The sequence below is a fragment of the Agelaius tricolor genome, unplaced genomic scaffold (assembly GCF_023055355.1).
Source record: "Agelaius tricolor isolate 1412-34295 unplaced genomic scaffold, bAgeTri1.0.p SCAF_3, whole genome shotgun sequence".
NCBI lineage: Eukaryota > Metazoa > Chordata > Aves > Passeriformes > Icteridae > Agelaius > Agelaius tricolor.
This window is the reverse complement of record NW_027269263.1, coordinates 7,957,789-7,984,958: the sequence shown is the minus strand read 5'-3', so window position 1 is coordinate 7,984,958 and position 27,170 is coordinate 7,957,789. Positions and strand designations below refer to the sequence as shown.

Here is a 27,170-nt window from a genome sequence, read left to right as displayed (position 1 = left end):
TATTTTTAATTATTTGTTTGGTTTTCTTCCAGGAAGAAGAGGTTGCTTCCCCCCAGGAGATCAATAAAGTAATTTTCCAAACTGATTCCTGAAGTTTTTATATAACTTCACAGCTGTGAGTCAAAATTTAAAAAAAAACAAAAACCCAAACAAACAATAAATTGAAGTTGAAATTGCACTGTCCTACAGTGCCATTCCTTATCCCTACACACCTGTGGGCAGCCAGCCAGCATTTGTCATGAAGGGACATTAAAGGGACTTTGGGGTTCTGGTTGGTTCAGAGTCATTGGTGATGATGGGCAAAAAGAGGATGTTAAAACGTTGTGAATGTGAAATGATATTAAATGATGTTAAAGCCTTTACACTGCTTTAACATTGCTCATGTTAAATGATATTAAAGTACACTCTGCAATCACAGAAAGAGAGAGATACTGCTGGATGAGAGTCTTGGAAGAGTATCTGGCAGGACCAGGAGGAGATGCATTTGAAAATACCAGTGTTGGTACTGGGCCCAAAGATGTAAATTATCCCTCCTTAGAGCTTCACATCATCAGTCTTGTTTCTATAGCTAATAACCTGGGTGAATTTGAAACAACTGCATTGAAACTTTATTTACAGATGGGTTTGGTTTCTTCTTTTTTTTTTTTTTAATATTTCAGTTGATAACATTTCCAAAACTTTTTTAAAAAAACCCAACCAACCAAGAACCACATAAAAGTCACAGAAATAAAATAAAAAAAATAAAATAATGTCTCTCTTTTTAAAATTTGAAAATAAAATAAGCACTCAAAAAAAAAGTAGAAAGTTTCTATTTTATAACCCTTACATAACCTTTTTTCTTTTCTATTTTTTTCTTCTTTTCAGAGGACTACTTCATGATATTGTCTAACTGCTGGAGTGAATAACAGCCTTGGGGAGGACATTTAGTTCTGGACTCTAGATCTTAGCTCTAAATACTTGACTTCTTCATCAAAGCTTTTAAAACTGTAGCTCTTTTGTCTTACATTAGACATATCCAAAACTTATCTGTTTGTAGGTGAGTTCTTTGCACAGTCCTTTCCAAGAGCCTCCTGTAAAGAGCCTTGCTACACATAGGTGAGCCTTTGAAGAGGTTTTCTGCATGTTCTCAGCCTAATCTCATTGCCAGTAACATTGCCTTTACATTTTTCTGTTTATTTAGACTTTCCAGTGTGTTTACCACAAAGCACAGTCCTTTTACCATGGCTTTTGTACAACTGAAAAGGATCCTTGTATGTTTACTTCGTCACCATAAAAAACAAACAAACAAAAAACCCCACACCAAACAGTAAACTTTGTAACAAAGTTTAGTCTTCGACAAAGCAGAATCTTTTGGATGAATCTTCAGCAGATGCTCCCATGTATTTGAAATCATATTCAAATTTCTTACTCATAGTGTATATATAAAACTTTGTGTGAGTCAGGGGAACATGACCAGTTCCCTGGCTGCTCATATTCTGAGATGCAGCATATGTTTGTACAGGTATCTGACTATATCCCCTCTCTTCTACCTCATGTACTTTGTACTTTTTGCAAGAGATGACTGTTTCCAAATATATATATAAAAACATGCATCATTTTGATAGTGGCATAATTGCATTTCTATATCCTTAGTCTATATGATTTCTATTTATTTTATAGATGTATTATATATTTTTAAAAAATATTTCTAATTTATTTATGTTAATTTTATACCTTTAAATATTTATTTCATCTATTTTATGTATTTGAACATTTCTTTCTCATGTTTTTTAATATATTTTTATAATAATACCTATGTTTTACATATTTCTTTTTATATTTTATATTTTTCTTTCACTGATTTATTTTCTATATGCTTCCTACACATCATATATCTTAATCCCCATTTCTTTTCTATATTTTTTTTACCCCCACATGCTCTCAGACCAATTTTGGGAGACCACCCCAGTCTTGCAAGCACATTCCTGTTACCCTGATTTTTTAAGATTTTCTAAGCCTTCTGATGTTTACATTCTTACAACAAACTTTCTCACGCACTTTCTGTAAATAACTCATTGTTTTGCATTATTTTATGAAAAAAGAGAAATTTGAGGAACTGTTGGATTGTCGGGCGTCATTGGAGAGGTGGCACTTTCACCCTCCAATCCACTGTGACTTTTGAAAATCCATAAATGTTAGAGTCAAATAATAAACTTCCCTTTTCGCCTTAAGAACAGCGGTGTATGTTATTCGTGTCCTACAGCGACACATTCCCACTCTGATCCCATGGCTGGGCTCGGGGGAATCCTTGGAGCCGCTTCCCGGCTCCGGAGCGGTGCCTTGGGCTCTGCTGCCCTCCGGTGGCCCCACGGAGGGTCCCGCACCGGGTCACGCTCCTGGTCCCCTCCAACCCAGAGCATTCCATGGTCCTGTGCATGGATCTGGAGAGAGACGGAGGATGCTGGTGGAGAGACTTTTCAGTTTTGCCCGCCAGAAGCCATCCTCGCCTCGGGGGTCACCTTTGGAGGCACTGACACACGACTATCGAGAGGCAGACAAGGCAGCAGGGAGAGTGGCTTGGCCACATCTTTAAATAACAGAGCCAAAAACAGAGCCTGAGCTTCCTTCTCCCCACTCCAGCTCTGTTTCCTATGGCAGCAGTTCACAACCTCTGCTGGCCTGCAGAACCCCTACCCCACTTGGCTCTTCCCAGCAATGCCAGATGTTCCTGTGGCTCTTCCCAGCAATGCCAGATGTTCCTGTGGCTCTTCCCAGCAATGCCAGATGTTCCTGTCCCAGGAACACCACACTTGGCTCTTCCCAGCAATGCCAGATGTTCCTGTGGCTCTTCCCAGCAATGCCAGATGTTCCTGTCCCAGGAACACCACACTTGGCTCTTCCCAGCAATACCAGATATCCCAGCTTTTGCTTAGGGATTCCCATTCTGCATTCCCACACCGAGCTACCCAGCTAGAGCAGCACATCACACAGCCCTGTAACTTCATGTAAACCATGGCAAGTTTACACATCATGAGGAGGAAGACAACGAAAAATAACATTGTGTTATTATTCTGTTTGTAGGAATTGGGTCACGTGTTTTCTGCACAATTTTCTGTCATGTTTTCTGCACAATTTTCTTTCTCAGTCAGATTTGGGGATGGCTTTTCCTAGACAAGATAATTGGCTGAAATCAATCCACTATAGCCACAAACAAGCAAATTTGGATAATGTTATAAAGGCTGCATTTAAAAGGAAAAAAGAAGAAGATAAAAAAGGCTGAGCAAGGGTTGATTGCCCCATGTCAGTATCTGCAATTCAGTTCCATTTGTAGTGAATTATTAACTATATTAATCTAGCTTTGTTTACATCTGACCAGACAAAACAGAAATATTACTGTGAGAGCATACAAGTTCTACACGGGCCAAAATTACAGCAAGTGTTCTGCATTACCTAGTGCAAGGAAGGAAGTCATCAGGTTTACATTGCAGTAAACATTTATTACATTGCAGTAAAAACACAGCTTCTGCTCCTTCCTCAGCTCCACAAAATCCTTTAACTTATGGTGCCTGGATTTCCTAAGCATCCCCAGTCCTACCACAGCTACCTGCTAAGATCTGAAATGTATGTGCCACTCTCCATCCTGCTTCTCTACCATAGGGTCAGAAAAATCAATGTAACATTTACAGCACCAGAAATCCATGCTGTACATCTCTCTACCCATCCCAAATCCTGGAATCTCAGGGTTTTCCTGATATATTTCCTTTACATACTGCAACCTTAGCAGAACTGTAGTAGAAGACATACAAAAAAGCCCCACCATCCTCCCAGCATGGTTATAAACTGCAAAACATGTTTGCTTGAGAAACCCATAAAGATCCATTTGAGCCAGCTTTGAAAGCCCATTATTGGTTCCTACCTTCCAATATTCTTTGATCACATCTTAAAGCTGAAGCTCCTTACATGCTGGCATTACACAGCCAGATGTTAACTCAAACTACAACTTCATTTTAGTGCATTTACCCAGCAGTTCAGAATTACAATTAATTTTACTTCAAATCTCTGCAAGAAATACATGCCATACTTAAACTCCACGAAACATGAAATTTAATGATTCTGAAGTGCGTAATACCACTAGGAAAAGCCACAGTGTTCAAAGAAAATCAAGATTTTTGTACCTCCTCCACTGACTACACCATTGGCTAGGAGCAACATGGGATCAGAGTCTGTGCATGGCCTGTCAAGAATGACAAGGTGGTAGATGGAAAATAGAGACAGGGACACAAAGATGACTTTAATATTCCTGTAAGCCACCTGCACTTCCAGATCCAGGTTGCCAAGTCCTTTCCCCTGCCCCATGGCATTGCTGCCCAGGAACCCTGTAGATTCACGCCCTTGTACATCTGTCTCACTCACAGCTGTATGTGGAGAAAACTTCCAAGAAATTGGGGATTTATCAGTAACTCCTGTATCCTACAGAACCCACATGACCTGGGACTTCAGCCATTCCTTGGGAATGACTTCTACTTTTTTAAGCAACCTGCAATCACAAATAACATGAAAGGGTAGCAGAGGTCCCTGTGAGCAGCATCTGATTTTGTGGTAGTTCAATTTCTCCTTGTACATCTGTCTCACAGCTGTACATGGAGAACACTTACAAGAAATTTGGGATTTATCAATAACTCCTGTATCCTACAGAGCCTACACAACCTGGGACTTTACCCATTCCCTGATTTCCACTTTTTTTAAGCACCCTGCAATTACAAATAACATGAAAGGGTAGCAAAGGTACTTGTGAGCAGCCCTTGATTTTGTGGTAGTTCAATTTCAGAGCATGATACTGATTCTAAGCTCAGCATTACATCTCCCCAGCCCAAGCCAGCCCTGAAAATTTGTGGTAAATATCAAAGTCCAAGTTAGCACTGCACACACCGCTCTCCTCATGGCTCCCTAGCAAAGTCCTCTCACCACAGCTTCAGCTAGAATGCCTTTTGTTTACAATTTCACCAGCTGAAAGACTCTTTTGAGAACACAAAAAAAAAAAAAAAAAAAAAAACCAAAAAAAAAAAAAAAAGAAGGGAAAGAAAGAAAGCTGAAGAGGCCACTATGAGGATCTAATCTATGGCTAAGACCACCCCTTGCCTGGCAGCCTGCATTGCCATCAGCTGTATGCATGGTGAGCACATTGGGGTTTAGATCAGCTGTCGGTGCCTTCTCCCTCATTAGCATGGATAAAGGCGCTGCCTGGGCCGGGTGTGCAGCATTCCTCAGCATGCCAGCTGCAGCTCCATCCCAGGGCATCCTCTGGGCCTGGAGAATTAATTAGTTCTGATAGTCACCCTGCTTCAAAATGATGGCTGTCATAACCCTGCAGATAAAATTACACACCCCTGGCATTTTCCACATTGCCCATTCAGGCTCTCCGTAGGCCACCGTGGGCTTCCTCAGATGTATGGCACTGGAAAGATTTAACTTGCCGTACCCCCTTTTTTTTTTTTTAATATCTCTTTGTTATGTTCCAATTAAGTCTGTGTTAATCAAAGGCAGTATTTCCCAAATATTCCCCCCTCCTTTCCCCAAGCCTCCTCCTAGGCAACTTGGTTGTTTGTACCCCCCTTCCTCCCACCTACAATTAGCATTCAGACGCTTCTCTCGGCAGAGCCAAAGCCTCCCTCCCCCTAGGAAGCTTTCTTCTTATGAACACATTTTATATTTCCCTACCCCTCTGCAAGGTGCTTTAGCCAGTTTCCAAACAAAGAGCAAAGTGACTTCCCTCAGACATGTGGAGCCTCCAACTGTATTCAAACACCCCTGTGACAGTTTTCCTGCTGTGACTGGCTCTAAAACAGAAGCCACATACAGTAAAAAAACAATAATTCATTGATTTTCTTCTGCTTACTTCCAAATTACCAAGTAAGAATATCAAATTTAGCTCAATACTGCCCTCACCCTTGGCACTCTGTAAGATCTCACTAAATAGGCTGCACCCCTGGGAGAGGAGCTGAGCTGCAGGAAAGCAAGACCAGCTTTTATCATGTGAATCTCACAAATGTTTAGGCTGCAATGAGAGCGTTCTTTGAAAGTAGTCTTGTCTCTTTCTTATTTCTTCCTCTGAAATGGTGCTTTGGCAATATGATTGTGAAATGGCTGAGCTTTGTATGAGTCCCTGAGACCTCATCATGTGAAGCTCAGTCACCTCTGGTTGAGTGAGCTTCACATTCTGAAAGTTAAGGAGAACAAAATACAATGCAAGCTATGTGATCAACATTCAGTTAAAAATTTTTTAAATGCAGGAAGCTGAGTAGTCATCAAAACTGTGTAGAACAAAGCAAGCACTGCAACCATCATGTCTGTATCTCTGCTGATTTTGATTTACTTTTGAACTGACCTCAAAAACCTGGCTCTGGGAAGGTGCAACTACCTCATGGTGCTGCTGAAATAAGCACAAACATTATTTTCAAAAGCATCTACATAAAGGAGCCATCGCATTTTCTCTTGTTGGTTGATATTTACAGCACAGAAATAGAAGCAGTAACTTGGGGAGAGGCAGTAGGTGGATGAAGAAAGTAAAAGGACAACTAGTTTATAATTACCTAAAGTAGTAGCATCCAGTCCATGAATGCAATAGCAAAGCAGAGCAGAACTGTGACACGCAAAAGGGAATGCCCCAGCACATGGTACTTCCAGTTTTGAGGTACACACAGTGACTCTTAATAATCTTTTTCACCAGGCTGCTTGCAACCTGAAAGTTTCCAGAGGTTCAAGGGTGATTAGAAGCTGAGACAGGGCAATCTGAGGAGAGAGACTTGGCTGGGCTCCCCATGCCAAACTGATCCTGGATTTCAGAAGCCACTCCCTGGCAGGCTGGCACTGCTGGCAGACACCCTGCCACCCTGCACAGGCTGCTTCAAGCACTGAGGTGACACCTTCCTGTTGGGGAAGATGAAACAGGAAAGCCTTATAAATGTGATTGTCTGGCAAAAGATTTTGAGAATATGGAAACTGTAAGCGAGATTGAAATGAAAGCAAGCTTTGAGATACCTCAGTTACTGAACAACTGGAAAACAATGGTGTGGCCAGCTGAAGGTAATCCCCTTTTGATGAAACAATACCCTCTGCTTGCAGACAGGTCCAAGAGTCAGAACAGACCCTATCAGCTTGGAAAAAGGGGTCCAAAGGGAAGTTTTTAGGGTTTAAAATGTAACACAGTATGGTAATGTAGTGATTCTTATAGGCTGTATGTAAATGCTATAGGATTTGTATATTGTACTAGATTGGTTAGTGAGAATTAGAATATTCAACACAGAAGAAGATTTATTGTATTGTAACAGGAACCTCGCTCTCTGATCCTCTTTTACTCTCTCATCCCCTTTACCACACTTTTGCCTTCTTTCTCTCTCCCACCCTCTTTCCTTCTCTCAGGCCTGCTCTGAGCGTGGCTGGCAGCTCCCAGCAGGGCCCTGCACCCAGGCCCTTTGCAACAAGCCACAAGTTCCAAGACCTGGCTTCAGAGATCTCTTTTCTCCAGCCATCCTGACTGTGCCACCCCAACACTCCTACACCTTCCCACCCCCAGGGCCCCACCCTGTGTGCCAGGTGACCTCTCAGTCTGAATTTCTGCCCAAAGTGGCCAGGAGCCAGCCAGGTAGGGCTGTAGAGCTGTTCAGAGCCTGGCAGTCTCCATGAAGGAGGAAAATGCCCGTCAGCAGCAGGAGGAAAGGATGGCTGGCCCCTCTGGAACAAGGAAAGCAGCCACCATAGCAGTTAGTGAGGAGGCCATGGCCTGATGAGAGGGGAGAGGAAGGAAAGGGAAAAAGAGTTTACTTCACACAAGTGCCTATACAAGAGGCAAGAGCAGATAACAAGAGAGCTGATGCTGTTACTTTTTATCTCAGCGCACAGGACAGGAAAGGGACGTGCTTGATTTACAGCTCCTTTCACCACTGTGGTAACAGGCAGGAGACCCAGCTGACCCCAGGCTGCTGAAGGAGCTGTCAGCTCCTGCCAGAACCCACACAGAGATTCAGGGACACAGGGACCAGGCTGAGGGCTTTGCCCAGGTGGCACTGACCCTGCCCAGACGGCCACTCTGACCAAGTGGGAGCGAGAATTGCACTCCCAAACTCCCCCACAAAGAATGGGATGTGGCCATGGGCAACACTGCCCTGAAGAGGAGATCCTCCAGGATTCTGCTTTTGGAGTAAAACCTGAGCCATCCCTTCCACCAGGGAAGGGACAGGAAAGATTAAACTTGCCAAACCTTTTTTTTTTTTTTTAATATCTCCAGACTGTACATTGTGTGCAAAGCCAAAGTAAGGTGAAACCTTGACCTCAGACAGGAGAAACATCCCCTCTAAGGAACCTACCTACTGTCAGCATGTCCATCTCAACCCTGTCTGCTATCATGGCTGCATAAACAAGGAAGGATTTACTTTCCTCATCATATAGAGAAAGGAACAGGATTTGATGAGTGCACAGGAAACACCTTGCCCTGCCATCCCAGTGATTTTGCAGAGTTGTCTTAGAGCATGTAACAAAAGTAGATGGGTTTGTACATTATGTTGTATGTTTATCACCACTCAGTTCTTTAGGAAAACCACACATATTTAAAGATAGGGTGTTATGAAGCACAGCTTTGTATTAAGGCACCCTTAAGGAGCACCTTCTAATGACAGAAAAAAATTCTAAGGTTGGGGGACCAGGCAAAGCTGACAAACTGGAGGGAGCCACATTACTGGGAATTTGAGACATGAGAGAACCTGCACAAGGCTGACCAGAGCAGTGGCAAAGAGCAGCACTAGAAATGAGCTGAAAAACTCTGAGAAGAAAGAAAGAAAGAAAGAGTCTTCCTTTTGGCAAATCTGAATATTCATCTCTCCCAACCATACTTAAGTAATACAGCTGAATCAATTTTCCTCTGCTTAGCTCCAGAAAATCAGTCAAAATTATTTCACAAAAATAGCAAAAGGGGAGAAAAATATGCCCCATTTGATGTAGCTAACCAAATCTGGAAGAGGTTCCTTTGGCCTCCTGAGATAAACTGCATAGTATTTCTCCAAGAACCACACTGGGGTGACCTACCCTTATGGTATTAGGGCTGATAAGCCAACTTCCAGAGATCCTTTGCTCTCCCTTAGATCAGTTGAATAACTGCAATAATAAGCAGCCCAGTAGCTATTCCAGCCTCCTATCCATGCTCATCTAAAGTCATCCTCTGTCATAACAGCTCAGTGTCCTTGGGTTTGTACTGTCAGCAGCTCCAGAGAGAGGAATAAATGATGGGAGCCCTGTCAGGATATCCTGTCATTCAGGGAGGGAGGCTTTATTCAGCTTTCCAGTGAAGCTTTCAGCAAATACCCTGCATTTTGGAATCTCTCCTGCCTAGACAAGCTCTGCATGCCTTATCCTTCGCTCATTTACCTTGGGGAAGACAAGAGCCCTGTTAAAAGAATTTGCCTGAGAATGCAGAAAAAACAGCACCTCTAACAATCATTTCATGTCAAAATTTGAATTTTCATGCTTGGATGGCTCTGAAAGAAAAAAAAGTCCAGTTCAGAATGGAAAAAAGTCCAGGGTTTTTATTCTTTTTTGCTTTTTTGGTTGCAATGAAACTCTGTTTGACATCACAAGTCCAAGATGAGGTAAGAAGCAGATTTTTACATAATGGATTATTATTTGTCTGGTTTACTCTGTGTTATAGAGAGAACAGTTATCAGATACTGTATCTTATGGCAGAAAACCCCACTTTACCAGTCACTGGTGCATATGACAATGAATTATAACCCGAGAGTTCTGTAATTCAGTCCTCTGAAATAACAGAAATGCATCTGTTTATTCTGTATGAGAATTTGGAATGATATAGCATGAGTACACTGAAAAAGTCTCTAAAACTGGCATATGTGGTAAAAGACTGTAAATTATGCATTTATCAAAAGAAATTGATTGGGATTTCTGGTAAATCAGAAGATGAAAGCAGAATTTTTCCTATAGCAAAAATTATCTGTTCCTACTAACTAAAAGGAGGAAAAGCTATTTTAGATAGGTAAGGGATAAAAATCAAAGGAATTGAGCTATGCAAAGTAATAACCCAAAGTTATAAACATAATTAAAGGGTTTGTAGACCTTTGGGGAAGTGGTGCATTTGTCATGTACAAATCCTGTGAATCTGTGGAATTTCACAACATCTGTTTTCACCACCCTTGTAGAGAGGCAGGACAGATTTAGAAAAGGAAACAAAAAGAGAGGAATTGGAAGGGAGAAGACACTCAGGTGTTTTGTTGCTATTGTTGTTGGTTGGTTGCAGTTTTTAAATGGAAACATACACTGAAATGTACAAAAAGTACTGGGAAATATGTTTTTCTTAAAAAAAAAAAGAAAAAAACTAAAAAGAAGAGTCACTAAAAAGTCAACTTTTTCCATTTTCTCTAAAAACAAAAAGGGAAAAATGAGGAATTGGGAGAAACTAGAAATAATGTTACCATTCCAAAACAAATAGTGTTTTACAGCTGGTGGTAGAGAAAGGGCATAAGTTATTTTTATTTAAATTTTTCCTTTTCAAAACACCCAATTAATTTTATTGTTCCAAAAATGAAATTTTGTGGAGCGCCTTTTTGATGACAACCAAATTTCTTTTCAAGCTGTATTCACTTTGCACCCACATCTGGGAAAAGGTCACATTTCTACTTCAAAGACACCTGAAAAGCACATACACAACAAAAGGTTTCACTAACCAAATATTTCACTGTTACCCAGGGCAGATTTCAACAGTGCACTTATGAAAACTAAAATTTGACAACTAAATAGCTGAAATGAGCTTGTTTGTGGGTGGTGGCAATCCCACATAGTGACTCAGAGGTTATGGAGCTAAATCTCCTTATCAGTGTCTGTGATATATCCTCACACACTTTGCTGCTGAAATGTCCAGCTGTGAGGCTGAGAAAGTGCTGAGTGAGGGCTTCATCCAGGACCACCATGGGACGTGCAGAAATCCTGCCCAAGGTGCCAGGGCACCCACCCAGAGCTGCTGGGAGGTTCTGCAGAGGCTGCAGCATCCCATGAGTGCCCAGAAGGTCTGTGCTGCACAGGGTCATGTTGCTGGTTTTTAAAAACCTTACTCTGAATTAGGTCATTTCTCACCATTTGTGAATGGGGAACTTACTTCCACAAATACCAATAAGAAAGAAGATAAAGCCAGCATTAGATGCAGTTCAGAAAAGACTGCTTTAAAATACATGCATCAAAACAGGTTTAAAAAACCCAAAAAATAAAACAAACAAAAAACAATTTAAAAAACCAAAACCAACCAAAACTAAACAAATACACAAACAAAACAAAAACAAAAGGAAGAAAAAAAAAAAGGAAAAAAAGGAAACCACAATGGGGCTGCTCTTCTCTGCGTGCTGTGATGGGGTCAGGCCCAAAACCTCCACCAGATCTGAATGCAAAGCAAGAGGTCATTCTTTGACACCAACCTAAATATACCAGCCACAGCCCTTTAGATGAGTATGCTGGTGCTGATTTAATTTTGCCTCCTCCACACCTTGTTTAATTTTGCCTTTGAGTGGGGAAGGCACTTGTCAGCAGCTTTGGAACTAACTCTCCCTAGGCTGATGCTGTCTCTGTCACTTGGGTTTAAGTCTGACAAACTTAGAATTTGTTGATAAAGCGCTGTTAGGAAAAATATTACACTTACGATGGTTTATCCTGCAGTGGTTGAACATATTTTGGCAGACAAAGCTCCTGCACAGCACTAATATGTGGCCTATTACCTAGTTTAGCTCCAAAACAAGGAGCTTCTGCTGAACAGAAAAAAGAACTTTGTGAGTGAGCACAAAGCTGAGTTAAACCTGTCATTTTTCAGCAATGCCACTTGGGGTAGTGCTTTTCCTTCTTGTTAATTATTCTGCTCCTATTGCAGGTGAAGAGGAAATGTGATCAAAAGCTGCTCATTAGAATGAAAACCAAATGTGTGCCTTGCTCTTTAAACCTTGACACCCAGTGCCCTGCTGGTTACACCAAAATTACCAACGGGACTGGGACACCAGACTGCAGGTATCTCCTCTGTCAGAGCTTTTCTCATTAATATAGTTTTCTAATATTAATTAATATTAATGAATTTTTTTTCAAATATTTTACTATTAGAAATATTAATTTTCTATTTAATGGTAGTTTTCTAATATTAATTTATACTAATATTTTTTCCTAATATTAATTATAAAATATTAACACACATCAAAAATTCTCTAGTCTATGCAATTTTATTATGGAATATTTACCATTGGCTTCACCAACTCCAGAACTCAAGCTGCATTCAGGGTGATTGATGCTTGAAGTTAAACAGCAAGTGATATAAGAGGAAAATAAACATTGCTATTGATGGTTTAACAGATTTTCTCTTGAATAGAATCATAGTCTCCTCTATATTTATTCTGCATACTTGATATTAATGATACAAAAATATATTATAAATTTATATACTATATTTAGGTGTTAATCTTATATATCATATAAATAAAGTATTTTTCACACTTCTAAGTCAGGGAGTTGTGGGGATGAAGGGCAAGAAGAGATATATCAAAACCAATTTGACACCTTGCCATTCCAACTTGGGAAAAGAAGAGGTATTTTAGAGAAAATATAACTACTTTAGAGAAAATGTAACTATTTTCAGCTTACTTAGAATTTAAAGAACCTTGATATTAAACAATTTTTAAAGTACTGTTTCAAATCAAAAATTAGAGAAATGGGCTGTACTTAGGCTGGGGTAGGAAGATAAATACACTGTTCAAAAGAAACAGCTCCAAGGATCTTTTTAGACCTTGACATCCAATGCATGTTTTAATGAAGAAGAAAAAAGGTAGATCAATGCAACCAAGCTTAAAGTTCTCTTTTCTGACACTGAAAGAAGAACTTAAGAATTTTGTTTCCCCCTCCACAGGAGGCTTTTAAGAATTTTAAAACAGCTCTAACTTTTTTTTTCCCCACAGGTATTACCTGGAAACTAAAACACACACACTTTCTTTTCTGGGCTGTCGGCACCGTTGTGTGAAGGAATTTGAGCAACCTGAGTGCTGCAAGGGACACTGGGGTCCAGACTGCATGGGTGAGTTGTTTTGGGCTTTGGGGTTTTATTTTGATACAGAATTTGAACAGAAATAAGGCAGCAAGTATTCTTCTTTTCAGAAATTATTGCTGTGAGAAGTTTGTTCCTCAGAGCTTGTTATAAAAGGTGAAATAAATAGCAGTTTTCAGCTAAAATTTAGGGGATTTGAAGAAAAACAGATACTCAGATTTTCATTTACAAAGAAAAATGCATATAAAAATGTAAAGAGCCTCAGAAAACGTCCTAGATGTTGAGATTTTCAAAACAAATCATTGCAGTCAATGCCTGCACAATTATTTCATTCAGGAGGGCCACCAAAAAGGATTTTAAAACTTAAGATTTACAACCACAAATTAAACACTCATTTCAGGTCAAAACCACCTCCATCTGCATCTGAAATATTTCCAAATCTCTTTAATTCTTGATTTTGTGATGCAGGGAGGATCTTTTCTTTTAGGTCAACTTGAAACTATTTCTTTAACTGCCTGTGAATGCTGAAGGCTATTACTGAAGAAAGAGAATGAGGAGTGCCTCCCCTCCTGCTGCCCCTTTTCTCAGGAAAAGCTTTTCAGCATCTCCACAAATGCATCAAATCCCAGGCTACCAAGATGGGCATCCAGACCCACAGGGGAAGTTTCCCTGCCCAGCCAGAGTGTTTCCTCCTTTAGTTAATGGCCTCAGGGTCTGTTTCAATGCCTGTGAAGTCCTTTGTCCACAAAACAGATTTTGAAAAAAAATTATAATTTTAGCCCAAGCTGTTATTTAGACACCAGAGATTTATCTACTAAAGGCAAATAGCAGATAAATGGTTAAGTCACACCAATGATTTATCTACTAGAGGAAAGCAGCTCAAAGCAGCTTCAAGGGGAAAGCCAGGCAGAGAGCTGAGTGCACAGTGTGTGATCATGTCTTCTGCAGAGAGTCACACTTGGGGGGTGGTTTAACCTCCCCACCTCCAAATGCAGCCCAGGAGCTCATCCTGCCATGGTCAGGGTGCTCTGGGCAGCCACACAGTGTTTCTGGAGGGACATCAGAGCCCCTGCCCCAGAGTCAGAGCCCTGCCTGCACCACTGTGTGAAGGAGGCTGCCAAGGCAAGGAAGCCCTCTCTTCCTTTGGACAAACTTCCTGACCCCAAAAAAAGCAAAGAATCAAGGTCTCAGCATTGTTTCTGCTTTCATTTGGAGGGAAAAAATATCTTTAAGTTATCACAACCTCTGTAATAGAATATGGCACAAGTTGAAATATTTGGAGGAAAGACGGTCCTTCCTGAGGCTGGGCAAAAATCCCTGACTAGGGGCTTGCTTTACATTTATCATTTGATGGCAAGGACAAAATTAGGTCTTAGACATCACTGACTTCCTTAAATGATAGCACATGCTGAAACACACAGTGTGAATGAAAAATCTTTTGTCCCCTTCCCTCCCCATGAAGCACACCAAGCCATCCAGCTGCACGCCAATCCCTCTGCAAAAGGCCATAAAGTCAAAAAGAGAAAAGCACAGGATCAGAAAAGACCCAGGGGGAAAGAGCACAGCCTTTCAACACTGCCAGTATCATCCAGCCACAGCTACTACAGCTGGTGGAGTTCAGGTGCAGCAGGAGCTGCTCCCTACCCCAGCACAGGTTCCCATTCTGGGCAAATATTTCCATGGCTCCTAAGAAAAGCCTGGGTACCACCTGAAAGGTGTATGGCATGACCAACTGAGCAGAAGAACTGTAACAATAAAAGGGGGGTGGAGGGAATGTTCAAAGAAAAAAATAAAGGCCAAGAGGAGAAATACTACATTTAATACTATCAAATCATATGGTTCAAAATACTTCTTTTCAAGTACTACTCACTGCTTCAGCCTCACAGGGAGTCAGGTGAAGAGAAGTATTTTAAGAGGCCCTATTTGATAACATTTGGAAAGTGCTGAATTTATGTCCATGAAGGGGAAAAAATGCTGATAGATTTAGGTTCTTTTGGCCTAGATTCAAAGATTTGGCCTTCACTGACAGCTGTTAAGAGATAATAAGCAAGAGTATCTCTTTCTTACTGCTTTTCAAAAAGCATCCTCAATAAAAGCAAGGGTCTGGCCTGTCCCCAGGGTGGCAGCAGGGGACTGTGCCAGCCCTGCTCCAGTGTCCCAGCCCTGCCTCCTGTGGCCCTGCTGGCTGCAGGAAGCTCTTTATCTGCCTGGCCAAACTTGTTCAACAATCTGGTAATTTACCCCACTGCTGATAAAGCTGTCCCTTGGTGCTGGTATCAAAACAAGAGACAAGATGCAGTGAAGACAAGGAGTGTAATGAATGCCAAGGGCAAAAATAAAACCTGCTTTGTTGACAATTTTAAAGTAACTTTTCGTAGGAATTATACCATGAACTCTGAGTTTTCTCTATCCTTGCACATTCAATAAAAGCATCAATGCAAATATATTTTTTCTATTCTGTGCAACTATTGAACAGCTGCCATGAATCTTTAAGATTTAGCTGTCGTATGGTAGCCAGAAAACAACATTCACTAAAAGCCACTTTAAAGATTAAAGGATATGTATTTATTACTTTCCCTCATTTGTAGTTATTTAACCTAAATTCTTAAAATATCTTATTATTTCAGCATGTATGAGATAATCACTCAAATTTTCATCTTTAAATTTATTGTTTTTTCAAAAGAAGCTTAGGCAGATACAGTAGACCTCAGACTACATTAAGGAATAAATTAATAAATATTAAAAACTGGTATAAAGCCAGAGCTTTCAGTAGAATTAAGTGTACACATATGCACATCCACTTATTTGCTCATCACTCTGTCCAAATCAAATTCATCCTTACTAAAATTTCCACATTACCTAAATATTCTAAACCAGGATTAACTATGCAGGGGGAGCATAAATCCAGTAGTGTCCATCCCCACCCACACAGAACAAACTCTGAGACTCTCTATAAGTAATAAATCCTCTAGTAAGGTACAGCAGAGTACCTGTGCTGCCAGTAGGAGTTTGATACATTCAGGTACCACCTGCAACAAAATTATGGTACTTAATGGGAATTCTAATTACAGGAAGGAAAGGCTTATGGAAGAGAGTTAATACATCATTTCCAAGGAGGGGCAGGACAACTGTGAAAAACAAGGGTATCCCTACAGGAGGGAAAACCTGACAGAATGATCTGACTAAAACCACTGTAATATACATTTCCTGTAGGCAATCTTTCAGTAAAGATTTGAATCTTGAAACCATTCAGACAAAACAATTAGACTAATTTTATTATAAATATGGTCATTTTTTTCTTATCTCATCCTGCTGGCTGGGGTTTTTGTTCAGACTGTCCCACCTTCTCTACTGCTGCCTGTAACCATGGTTTTAGCACCAGAAGCACTGAAGAGCATAACACACCTTTGGCACACAAATTTGATTAGTGACCACAGCCCCTTGGACAGGATTTGGTTGTGAGATATCTAGATATTTCAATTTCCAAGATCATTTTAATAAATAATCACAGTATTACGAAGGCAGCAGGGAAAAGGAAAAATTTCCCACGTAAAGAAAATGCAACTTTTGGTGGGGGGAAAAAAGGCTTATTAAACCCTAACTTAGCATCAAATAAGATCCTGAGAGAAAATTATCAATCCATCAGAGTTACATCAACACACAGGAGTGTTCAGGCAAGCTCCACTTAAGCCAGAAAAGCCAACAGCTGAGGGTGTGGCAGACAGAGGTGGATCAGCAGGAACAAAACCATGTGGTACTTTAGAATAAGAGAATTATTTTTTTGTTCAATTCTTTGACCACATCTGTGGGGGTCCCAGTTGTTGGTTTCTGTGGGTCTGGATTGAAGGCACTTGAGATGGGAGTTCATGTTCAGACTCAAATGTTTATTATTTCTTATCAGTAAAACAGTCTCACTACTCTGAGTTCGGCACCAAGGGACAAAATGGCCAACAATCTCTTGTTACAAGGTCTTTTCAGACTAAACTATCCAATTAAGAACTGACACCTAGATTATTTTCCCTTTGAACCCAATAACTGATCCCACAGAGCCCCCAATGCAGACTTTTCTGCCCAATTACAAAATGCCACCCAAACCCATGGAGAAGAAGGAAGAAGAAGCATGAAGAAGGAACTCAGGACGACGCTCTGTGCCCTCCATCTTGCTTCCATCCACAACATACTAAAAATCCCAAAACCTAAATTTCTCACCAAGTGATAGACCTACACTACTCTCTAGGATCTATTTCACACTTTAGTGGATTCCAGTCTATCTTGAAGTCTGGGAAACTTTCTCCATGAGTGAGGGTCAAAGTCAGTGCTCCCCTGGGGGTCAGGGCACCCCAGAGCAGACAGAGAAATATTCCCTGTGGGTTTCCACACACAGTCACCAACATAAGTTCCCAGAGAAGAGAGAGTGGTGGTCTCTGCTGATGCTAAGATTCTGGTGAAGAGATTCAGGCAGCTGTGCCCCAGAGTCCCTGGCTGGCCCAAAACCGTGCAGCTGCCAAGGTGGTCGGTCACCTGTGTGCAAGGGGAGCACAAGGGTCACAGCAAGGTGACAGATGGCTCAAACATGGTCATTTCCAGCATGTCCAGGGGGAGCTGCATCACCGTGCAACGGGAGAGGACGCTGCTCGCAGGGCATGGCTGGGAATGGAACATGCACTTGTCAGGTAGGTCCTCTCTTTTAAAAGAAAAACAAATCAACAGTAGCATGTAAGCTGTCCTAAGGAGTAATGCATGCCCTACTCTATAAATACATTAAAGGAAAACGTTCCAGAAACAGCAGTGATGATTAGCTTGGAGTTCATTTTTTGCTTGGATTGCATTAATCTTCACACTATTATTTCTCCAGACTTAAGTGTGTTCAGGTGGAATTATTAAGAAATTCTTTCACCTTGCCTTCCTGAGAGAGGTGTTTTGATTTCCTCTGTTTTTAAAATTGTGCTCTGTTCCTGTTTTATACATTTTAAACTTGTAACTTTTTTTCCCTAAATAGCAAGAAATTTTACATGGGGCTATACTCTCCATACATTGCTCCTTTGCTGAGAGTGCAAGGTGTAGTACTTAACCTCAGGCAAATAGATTTTTAATAAAAAATTCAAATTAATCTTTTTTACATCCCCCCTCTACTGGTTCATCCTTACTTCACATCAAAAATACTCTTCTGGAGTCATATGAAAAAGAGACAGAGGTAGAAGCAGCCAGAAAATACAACCCAACAATTGGGGTTTGCCTGATTTGGACACTAGGCACTAGGCTTATTTTACTTTATTGTTACCTTGATATTTAGAATATCTGATTTGAAGAGCTACAGGTTATTTTTTTAAAAAGATGTGGAAGCAAGATTGTTCAAAAGACAATGTTTTCCAGATTGCAGTAGCTATTGATTGAAACTGTCATGGTTTTTTATTTTGGCAGCAAAAGATGCTGTTTTCAGCCTGCTAAGCATATATCTGTCTGTATAGAGATAGATGAGAAACTTAAGTTTTGCTTTCCATTGTGTAATTCACAGAAAGGATTTGGTGGGACAGCCTGTGAAAAATGTGCTGAAGACAATTTATTCGGTCCTGACTGCACATCAGGTAAATTTGAACTTGCTTTATTTGATTAGGGAAAAGAAGGGGGTGAAAGCTGTATTCAGACTCTAAGAAATCACAGTGAAATGGGTAGAGGACCCAAAGAGCTCCCAGTAAGAGCTGCTGTCTGCCTCAGAGAACACATGGGGAAAGGAAAGAGAGATCTTTGCTCTAATTTGTGCCAGGGAGTTATAAGTTCTATCAAAAGTGTGATAAAGGATGTGTTTACTTTATTTTTGGGGTTTGGGTGGTTGATGAACTCACTGATTAGTCACACATCTATCAGAAGTGGAAGTCTCAAGGAGCAATTAAAGCCAGGTACACTTTCTAAAATGTTTATGTATCACAAGTGTATATATGCATATAACATTTTATACTTTTGCCTGCTTCTTAATGGTCTCTGCTATTTTACCTTCCTGACCCTTGCTGAAAATCACACTGAAAAACCAGAAAACTGCCTGAATTTTTTTTTTAATAGTCTTATTCTTAAGTGGTAAGAGTTGCCTATCTCAAAGTAAAACACCTTTTCTTCCCTCAAGATCTACATAATGTTACTTTTGAGGAGTTTCAAATGATCTCAATTTAAATAATCTGTGTCAGCCTTTCTACACTAATCCTACACCACTGCTGGCTCAAAGGCCCTTTTTCTATCAGATGTCCACTGGATGCCAGTGTTGATACATAGAAATGTAACTGAGCCAGAATTTTCATGAAAATAGAGTACTCTAATGCATTTAATATCATAAATGTAATTATTTTCCTAATAGTTACTGGTGGATTCAATTACATATTAATTCAAGCAATATTTTACACTTCAGCTGTCAGATATTTGAGCTCCTCCAAGTGTTCTAAAATAAATAAAATATAAACAATGTTCATTTGTGGCTGCTTTTCAGTAATACCTTAGACATTCCTGGTTTTTATATTATGACTATTAACATAGGTAGGAAGTTGTTAATTAATTAGTTCAGGCAATTTGCATGAACACAAGTATGTTTTTAAAGGGGAAGAGGATATGCTACATCACTGCAGCTTAAACATGAAGTCAGCAATACAATTCTGTACCTCTTTTGGACTTTTCCAAGTGTAACTCTAAATGTCCTTTTTAAAAAGCATCACTGCCATAATTCAAACAGTTATAAAGCTTTTTCAGAATATTTAAGGCTTCAAAAATTATTTTTAAAGGGTCTCAGTTGCCTGGACTGTGAATGCATCATCTTGTGTGCATATTGTTACTGGGTTTATAACCAGAATATAACCAGAAATGAGAGACTACAGGAAGAGAGAAGTCTGAGACTTCTACAGTGATTAATTATGCTTTTAACTAAATAAATTCTGTTTAGGGAGGAGAAAAATAAAAGGTCTTAAATGTCATCTCTTCTTGAGGTTCATGAGAGATACAGAGTCAAAGCAAAACCAAGCAATAGGTTAACTGATACTAAAGAGGTCTATGTTACACATTATATCCAATTTTGGCTTCAGATTGTCAAATTTTGCATGTTTTATGACATTAGCAACGAGTCAGTTTGGTGTTTACAGTGTGTGTTCTGCAGATTTTCACACTTTGGGCTGAAAAAACTTTGTGTGCTATTTATGATGTATGCAACTGCAAGTACTGATCACCTCACCTATAAATTCAGGCCCTCAGGTCAGAGCTTGGTTTGGCCAAAGCTGCTGGCCAGGACACACCTTGCTATGAGCAATGATGGCTTTCCAAGCACCATCCTTGCTCAGCAAAGCAAATCCATTCCTCCCTGTAGTTTGTGGCTGCGTTCATGGAGTGTGCAGCAGTGGGATCGCAGGGGATGGGAGCTGCACTTGCTGGTCTGGATACAAAGGGCTCCGCTGCGACCAGCGTAAGTAGCATTTTCCACAGGAGATGAATTCAACAGCTGTGATACAGGTGGAACTGGTGGGGATGAACTGGTCTCAGGTGGGTCATGCAAGAGCAAGCAAAACTTATCAGTTTCTCTGGGCCTGGGTTGAAGGCACCTGAGATGGGAGTTTCATGCTCGGACTCAGCTGTTTATTATTTCTTATCAGTAAATCAGTCTCACAACCCTGAGTTCGGCAGCAAGGCACAAAATGGCCAACAATCTCTTGTTACAAGGCCTTTTAAGAATAAACTATCCAATTAAGAACTGACACCTAGATTATTTTCCCTTTTAACCCAATAACTCATCCCAAGGAGCCCCCAATGCAGACTTTTCTGCCCAATTACAAAATGCCACTCAAACCCATGAAGAAGAAGCATGAAGAAAAAAGCCAGGTTCTTGTTCTAGGTGCTTTTGGCTTGCCATGATCATGAGGGGCAGGAGTCAGCATGAGAGGACTCAGGAGTCAGCAGAGGGGAGGAGATTTGGTCAATGGATGTTCAAGGGGTTAGGCCTTTGTTTGGGTAGCATGTTGGCCTAAGTCATTGGAGGCTGATGGTGGTGATTCATAGGCTGTATAATGTAATGTTAGTTCATAGGTGCTTGCATGAGGAGAGGAGCCCTGTGTCCTCCATCTTGCTTCCATCCACAACATACTAAATCCCAAAAATCTTAAATTTCTCACCAAGTGATACACCTGCACTACTCTCTAGGATCTATTTCACACTTTTGTGGATTCCAGTCTATCTTGAAGTCTAGGGAACTTTCTCCATGACTGAGGGTCAAAGTCAGTGCTCCCTGGGGGTCAGGGCACCCCAGAGCAGAGAAATGTTCCTGGTGCCCTGGGTTTCCACAGAATCCCAAAGCCTGAGAGTGTGCAGGCACAGCTTAACCCATCCCCCTGTGTCCCTCAGCCGTGGCCGAGTGTGAGGTGCTGCAGTGCCCTGCCCACTCCAGGTGTGCTGCCTCAGGGGAGGATGGAAAACAGCTGGAATGCACCTGCCTGCCCGGCTTCCACAGAGACAGTACACAATGTGAACGTGAGTAATTCCCATTCTCTTTAAATACACCACCATTAGTATTATATCTCAGATATGAAATGTGCTTTTGAGCCACATCTCACCATCTCATTTTTCTTTTGGGTTCGTATCCCAAAGCACAAACTAGATTCCTTCAGGAAGAACCAAAATCCTAAAATGTGCTTCAGAAGCCCCTCCATCCAATTGCTAACTAGCTACAGTCCATGCAGACTAAATGCAATCAGACTAAACCTAGTCAACCCCCTTGAAACACATTAGGTGGGTGCTGGGTCATCAGTGCTCACAAATCCACTGCTGTCACATCCCTCTGCTTGGTACAGTTCAGCCTCAGAGCTTGCTTCCCTAACAACAGCAACCAAGGGCTTTATTCAGCAAGCATCCTGTGACAGCTCAGTTCCATCAGCAAGCACAAACTCCACAGGCAAGTAAAGCTCATTTTAGCTTTCCTGTTTTTTGTGAAACAAAGCTGATAGCATCCCAGCTACAGGTAAACTCTACCTTATAAAGGTACCTCTATAAAGAGATGTCTTTATAGACTCAACTTGCCATTCAATGCCCAAATTAACTGTATAAGAGTCAGCTTTTCTTTTCCCTACTCACTTTATGTCTTATGGTACGAGTCCTCCTTTCCAGACTAATTGCAACCAAGAATATTGTTTAATCTGATGCTGGAAGCACAATTTAGAAGAGGTTGGCTCAGATCAGTCTCAGCTGAGGTTCCCCTCAAGCTGAGGGGGAGAAAAGAGGAGAAAACAGTGAGAAGCACCACTTTTTAGGTGTCTCCAGGGCATGCTATCTTCTAGATACACGTAACTGTAACCTAACGTGGACGCAGAGCTGTGAGAAGATGCTCTCCAAGCACTGCTTGATCTTGAAAAAGAACAAGCAGCGCTATTACCTCAAAAAATATGGTTCATGAAAATAACTAGTGAGCTTCTAGTGCCATCCTGAAAGCAGAAGAGCATGGAAGACTAAAGTACCTGCTGGACAGTTTTCCATAGAGCTGAACTGATGGCATTATGTTGTTTAACTACCGGAAAGAAAACAGCAAAGGCCTATTGTATTGAGAAATATTTTCCAGCTGATCTAACGTGCTTGAAGCTTGTACAGACCTTGTACCTCCCACCTGACCTTCTCTAGTTAAAACCCACGAGAGAACAAGGAAATAGTTGTGATATTTTAATGAGCACGTTACATGCTTTAATCTGTTTATAACTCGATTTGCCAAGTTAAGAGATCATTTCTGCTCAAAAGCAAACAGTTGGTTGCTATGTTAGCATAAACACATTCCTCCCTTCCATCTCCACATGGCCACAACACTTCAGACTTGGCTGTGTGAAAAGTTTAGTCTGCCCAGGCTTTGTTTAGCATGGATGTGGCTCTGGTAAATCCTTGTCTTCAATTTTAGAACTGTGGGCAATGATTGATTTACTCCACTCCTTTTTTTACAAGCTATCAACCCGTGCTCCAACAAGGTCTGTGATCCTAATGCTGACTGCATTTACCTCGGGCCAAACCAGCACAAATGCACCTGTGGAGAAGGTTACACAGGGGATGGTCAAATCTGCCTGCCCATAGACCCCTGCCAGGCAGCACATGGGGGCTGCCCTGCACAGTCCAGCATCTGCATCTACGATGGTCCAGGAAAGGTCAGTGCAACTGCCCAAGAAGAAATAATGCTTCCTCTCCAAAAAGAAACCCTTGGGGAATGGAAACAGCTCCCAAAGAAATCAAATGCTATTCCTAGCTTTACCATAAGCCGTGCTGTTGACCAGGAGGGAGTCATTTTAGCTCCTCTCTGAAAATAGGAATGGCAATAGTGTTGTTTTTTCTGGGACTGTTTTGGCTCTGATTTGCCTCCCCAAAATGGAGGCAAGTGAAATAAAGCTTCTCCCTGTTAAATTTTGTATCTCTGATACAGGGGACTTGTAAAACCAGCAGGGTCCTTATACTGGTACCACAAATACATGTCTAAATTTGGTTTATTTAGGAAAGAAGCAATCTGAGTCTTTGAAAACAATCAATGAACAGCACTTTACAAACACATTATTCATGGTGTTGGGAACTGGCTCCAATTTTTGTATGTAAAACTCACACCATCAAAAAAGCAAGGCTTCAAATGGCCTGGTTTGCTTGGACACCCTGAAGAGCCAAAAAGGGACTTGATCATTCAGGGTTCTTTTGCAGTTCATGGTCATGTCTCAATGAAGTGCACATGGCTAAAAAAAAAGCTGGTGTGTACAAATATAAGCTTCATATTTGAGTCTGAAGTCACCAGGTGATTAACTAAGACACTGTGTTCAAGCCCTAGTTTCAGAACTTATGCTGAAATCCACAATTTGTGCACAGCTAATTTTTTCTCCCCTCTCTCATCCTTCTGATTTAGTCCCACTGTGAGTGCAAGGAGCATTATACCAACTTTGTACCTGGGAGAGGCTGCAGCATGATGGACAGCTGTGAAACAAACAACACCTGCCACAAAAAAGCCAAATGCTTAACAGCTGCACCAGGACAGATTACGTGAGTCTTTTTGCTTGTGAAATTTTCTCACAGTTTCTCCCTCCTTCCCTAGTAAATGGGCTGCTAAAACAAAACCTGTAGATGGACACCTCCTGAAGTTAGCTTTAATGGCTTCTTTATCAAGGACAAATCACAAGATTTAATGGGGTTAGGGCCATTAACACAGTGATAGATTTCAACAGGCCATTTGCTAATACCTATTAAGTTTTATTTTTAAAGCACTCAGAGGTCGTTTCTACACTAGTAAATAAAAGGGGCCAAAACCTCTTTTCCTCAGGACAAGCAGCATTGTCTGTCTCACAGCTAAAGTCTCTTCCAAAACAGAGTAACTTTCTCTTGGCAGCAGTCCCTGGCACATGCTCTCCCTTCAACTGTGCCTGGGCACTGCCAGGGAAAATGCTCCTTGGTGTGGGCCAGAAACACGCCAGGCAGCATGCTGAAAATTAATCAGCATTAATTGTGGGCTAGCACTGGAGCCCTGCCTCTTCTGAGGGCACTAATTCAGACACAACCAGGGAATCTGCCCCCCAAGCTGTGAAAGCAACACCAACCCCAGCAGATTCCTTAAAACCTTGAGTCAAGCAAGGGGGAAACTGCAAAACCTCTGTCAGACTTGGCTTTTGCTGTACAGAAAATATAGTGCATGGATGTCAGGAAAAAGGCACTAAACTCCACCAAGCTCTCTTAAAACACAGAATTTGGCTTATGTGTTTCTACAGCCCAGTGATGGCAGGCACTGGGTTAAAGAGCTGTGCCTGAAATAGCAGTTTTTGGGAGCTGAGAGCTTGAACATGAAGGACAATACAGGCCATTTACTGTAAGTTAGGAACAGGTTATCACCTTGATTCATAGACAGAAAGCATTCTCATTGCCAGTCCTTGTGCCATCATGCAGCTTTCCCTGGCAGGGTAATACCAGCACCACTTCTGCATCAGATATTGTGCATTTCAAAGAAATTTATCTAGAATATCCCCTGGCTCTCTTCTACAGCAAAATGTGCTACTCAGACTGTTCACCACAGACTCACACAACACTTCGTATAGAGTACTGCCATGCTGCACAACAGCAGCTGAAATTTTGAAATAAAATTGCAAATCAGGAGGGGGTTTTTTTCCCTAATTAGTCAATGTTTCACCATTGTAAAACAATTTTTGAAAGCTGAGAAAGTTTTGAGAATCTTAGAATGAGAAAATTAAAAAATTTATTATTCGGGATGGAAAAGAACAATAAAAATTCCCTGCACATAATTCATTTAATGATATTTAATGGCAAAAAAAGTACAGAAGAATAGAGTGGGATTGAAACAAAACTTGAGCTAAGGAAAATCCTTTTATGAAAGAGGAACTTTAAAAAGAAAAGCATTAATTTGTAAATGTGGGCACAAAAAATACGTTCTGGTAAATGACAGACTGTATTTTGGCTGCATCTCAGATTATAAATGTATTTTGGGAGGGCTTTTTTGGTTGTTTTTGTTTGTTTGTTTTCTAAAACAAAGAGCTATAACAGAGGCCCCAAAACTGCACTGTTTCCTTTCTATTTTTGTTTTGTTTTGGTTTTTTTAAGGATACAGTTGTGCTATTAGCTTTCCTCACACAGACAGTTCTACTTTCTTCAGAACCAAATTATTTGTACAGGAATAAATCTCTCATACAGGCAAAGATGTAAAAACCCCAAACATTTGTTTTGTGAATATAACACAGCAACCTCCTCAAAAATCACAATTGCCTTTGTCTTATGTTCCCACGTAGATTTTTCCTTGAATGAGTGCTGACATTTTCTCTGGTGTAGCTTTAGTTACACACTAGCTGAACATTAATCATGTTCAGCTTGCCCAGGAGCTAAGAAGCTCCAACCAGTGCAGAATTACACTGCATATTAGATCATAACCTCTCTGGTTTCCAAGGAGAGCTGCCTTACTGTCAGTTAAACTCTATTATTTTCTCTTAATGCCACTCTTATTTTTCCTCTAGGTCTTCAATGTGGAAATTAGTAGCTTCATAAACCAAAACTCTATTATATTACAGAGGGTTTTGGTAAAATGGAGACAGAAAGCTGAGCTTTTCTCTTCCAGAGAAATAGTTTTTTCTTCCCTGAATAAGCTGAAGTGGTGACAGTTCCCATCTTTTCCAGTCCTGCTGGCCTTCCCCATGCCCAGCCACAGAAAGTCAATTCCTCCATCAGAAGGAGTGAGGAAGAACACAGGTTGAAGGGTTCATTTCCATACAGCAGGTGCCAATATGCAATTGCTCAATGCTTTCCTTTGGCACACAAATCCAAACTATGTCACTTGGATGCCCACTCAGTTATGAGTAATATTGTCCTCAGGAGAGGAGTTTCAAACCATGCAGGCATTTCTGCAGTTCACTGTGCCCCCTAACCAAAAAAGTTATTATATTTAAACACCTTCTTTATGAACACTGGATGAAAAGGAGAGGAGAGCTTTATTTTGAAACCCGTATCTGATTTGTGCCATATTTCAAGGGTAGTTCCTTTTTTCTACTTTGCTATTTCTCAGCTCCTTTGAAGCCTCAGTTGCTTTCTTCTCTGTTCAGAAGTGGAAGGAAGCTACCTACAGCAATTCAGCAATATTTGCCCCACCAGAAAAAAATGGATCAGCTCCCAAGGAGCAGCTGTTCCTCTCCCAGCTGTAAACCCTTCATCCAGGCTCCACAATCATGCTCTCTCTGCTCAAGAGATCCCCTTAGAAAGAAGCGGATTCACCCTCAGAATAGCATCCTAAAAATTTAGGTTGCTTTCAGACTGCCATTTTTACCCAGGATCAGATTCAAAGCTTGATACTCTTGGCCAAAATCTCAACACTCCTCTGAGCCTCTATGCAGCTCCCCAGACTGCAGGGACTTGTGGGGACTTTCCAATAATGTTGCTCTCACTAGAGAAACAGCTGCAGCAGAGACCATGCAAGGGAAAAAGGAGAGGGTCTGGCATCTGGCTGGTGCTGCTGTGAGGTGTTAGGGGCAGGGGTGGGGTTTTAACAACCAGCACATGCAAATGAGCAATTACAGAAAGAGCATCTTTTGCTGACATGAAGCAATGTTTCTTCTCCAGTGATGCCATTGGGAAAAAAAATATCCAGAGAGATGAACCATTG

The 27,170-nt window shown here is 41.0% G+C and overlaps 1 protein-coding gene and 1 long non-coding RNA gene across 3 annotated transcripts in view; one reads left to right on the top strand and one right to left on the bottom strand.

The window, feature by feature from the left end:
• Positions 1-27,170, bottom strand: part of LOC139587788 (uncharacterized) — a 234,361-nt gene that overhangs the window by 142,039 nt on the left and 65,152 nt on the right. The gene's annotated exons all lie outside the window — the stretch shown is intronic.
• STAB2 (stabilin 2) overlaps positions 9,522-27,170 on the top strand; it is an 83,066-nt gene continuing 65,417 nt past the window's right edge. Inside the window, exons 1-9 of the mRNA XM_071422345.1 lie at positions 9,522-9,617; positions 11,894-12,027; positions 12,963-13,078; positions 17,636-17,721; positions 18,564-18,633; positions 20,388-20,483; positions 21,416-21,541; positions 22,994-23,190; positions 23,928-24,061. Of these exons, the coding sequence (XP_071278446.1) occupies positions 9,534-9,617; positions 11,894-12,027; positions 12,963-13,078; positions 17,636-17,721; positions 18,564-18,633; positions 20,388-20,483; positions 21,416-21,541; positions 22,994-23,190; positions 23,928-24,061 (1,043 nt within the window). The 5' untranslated portion in view covers positions 9,522-9,533. The remainder of the gene's footprint in view (positions 9,618-11,893; positions 12,028-12,962; positions 13,079-17,635; positions 17,722-18,563; positions 18,634-20,387; positions 20,484-21,415; positions 21,542-22,993; positions 23,191-23,927; positions 24,062-27,170) is intronic.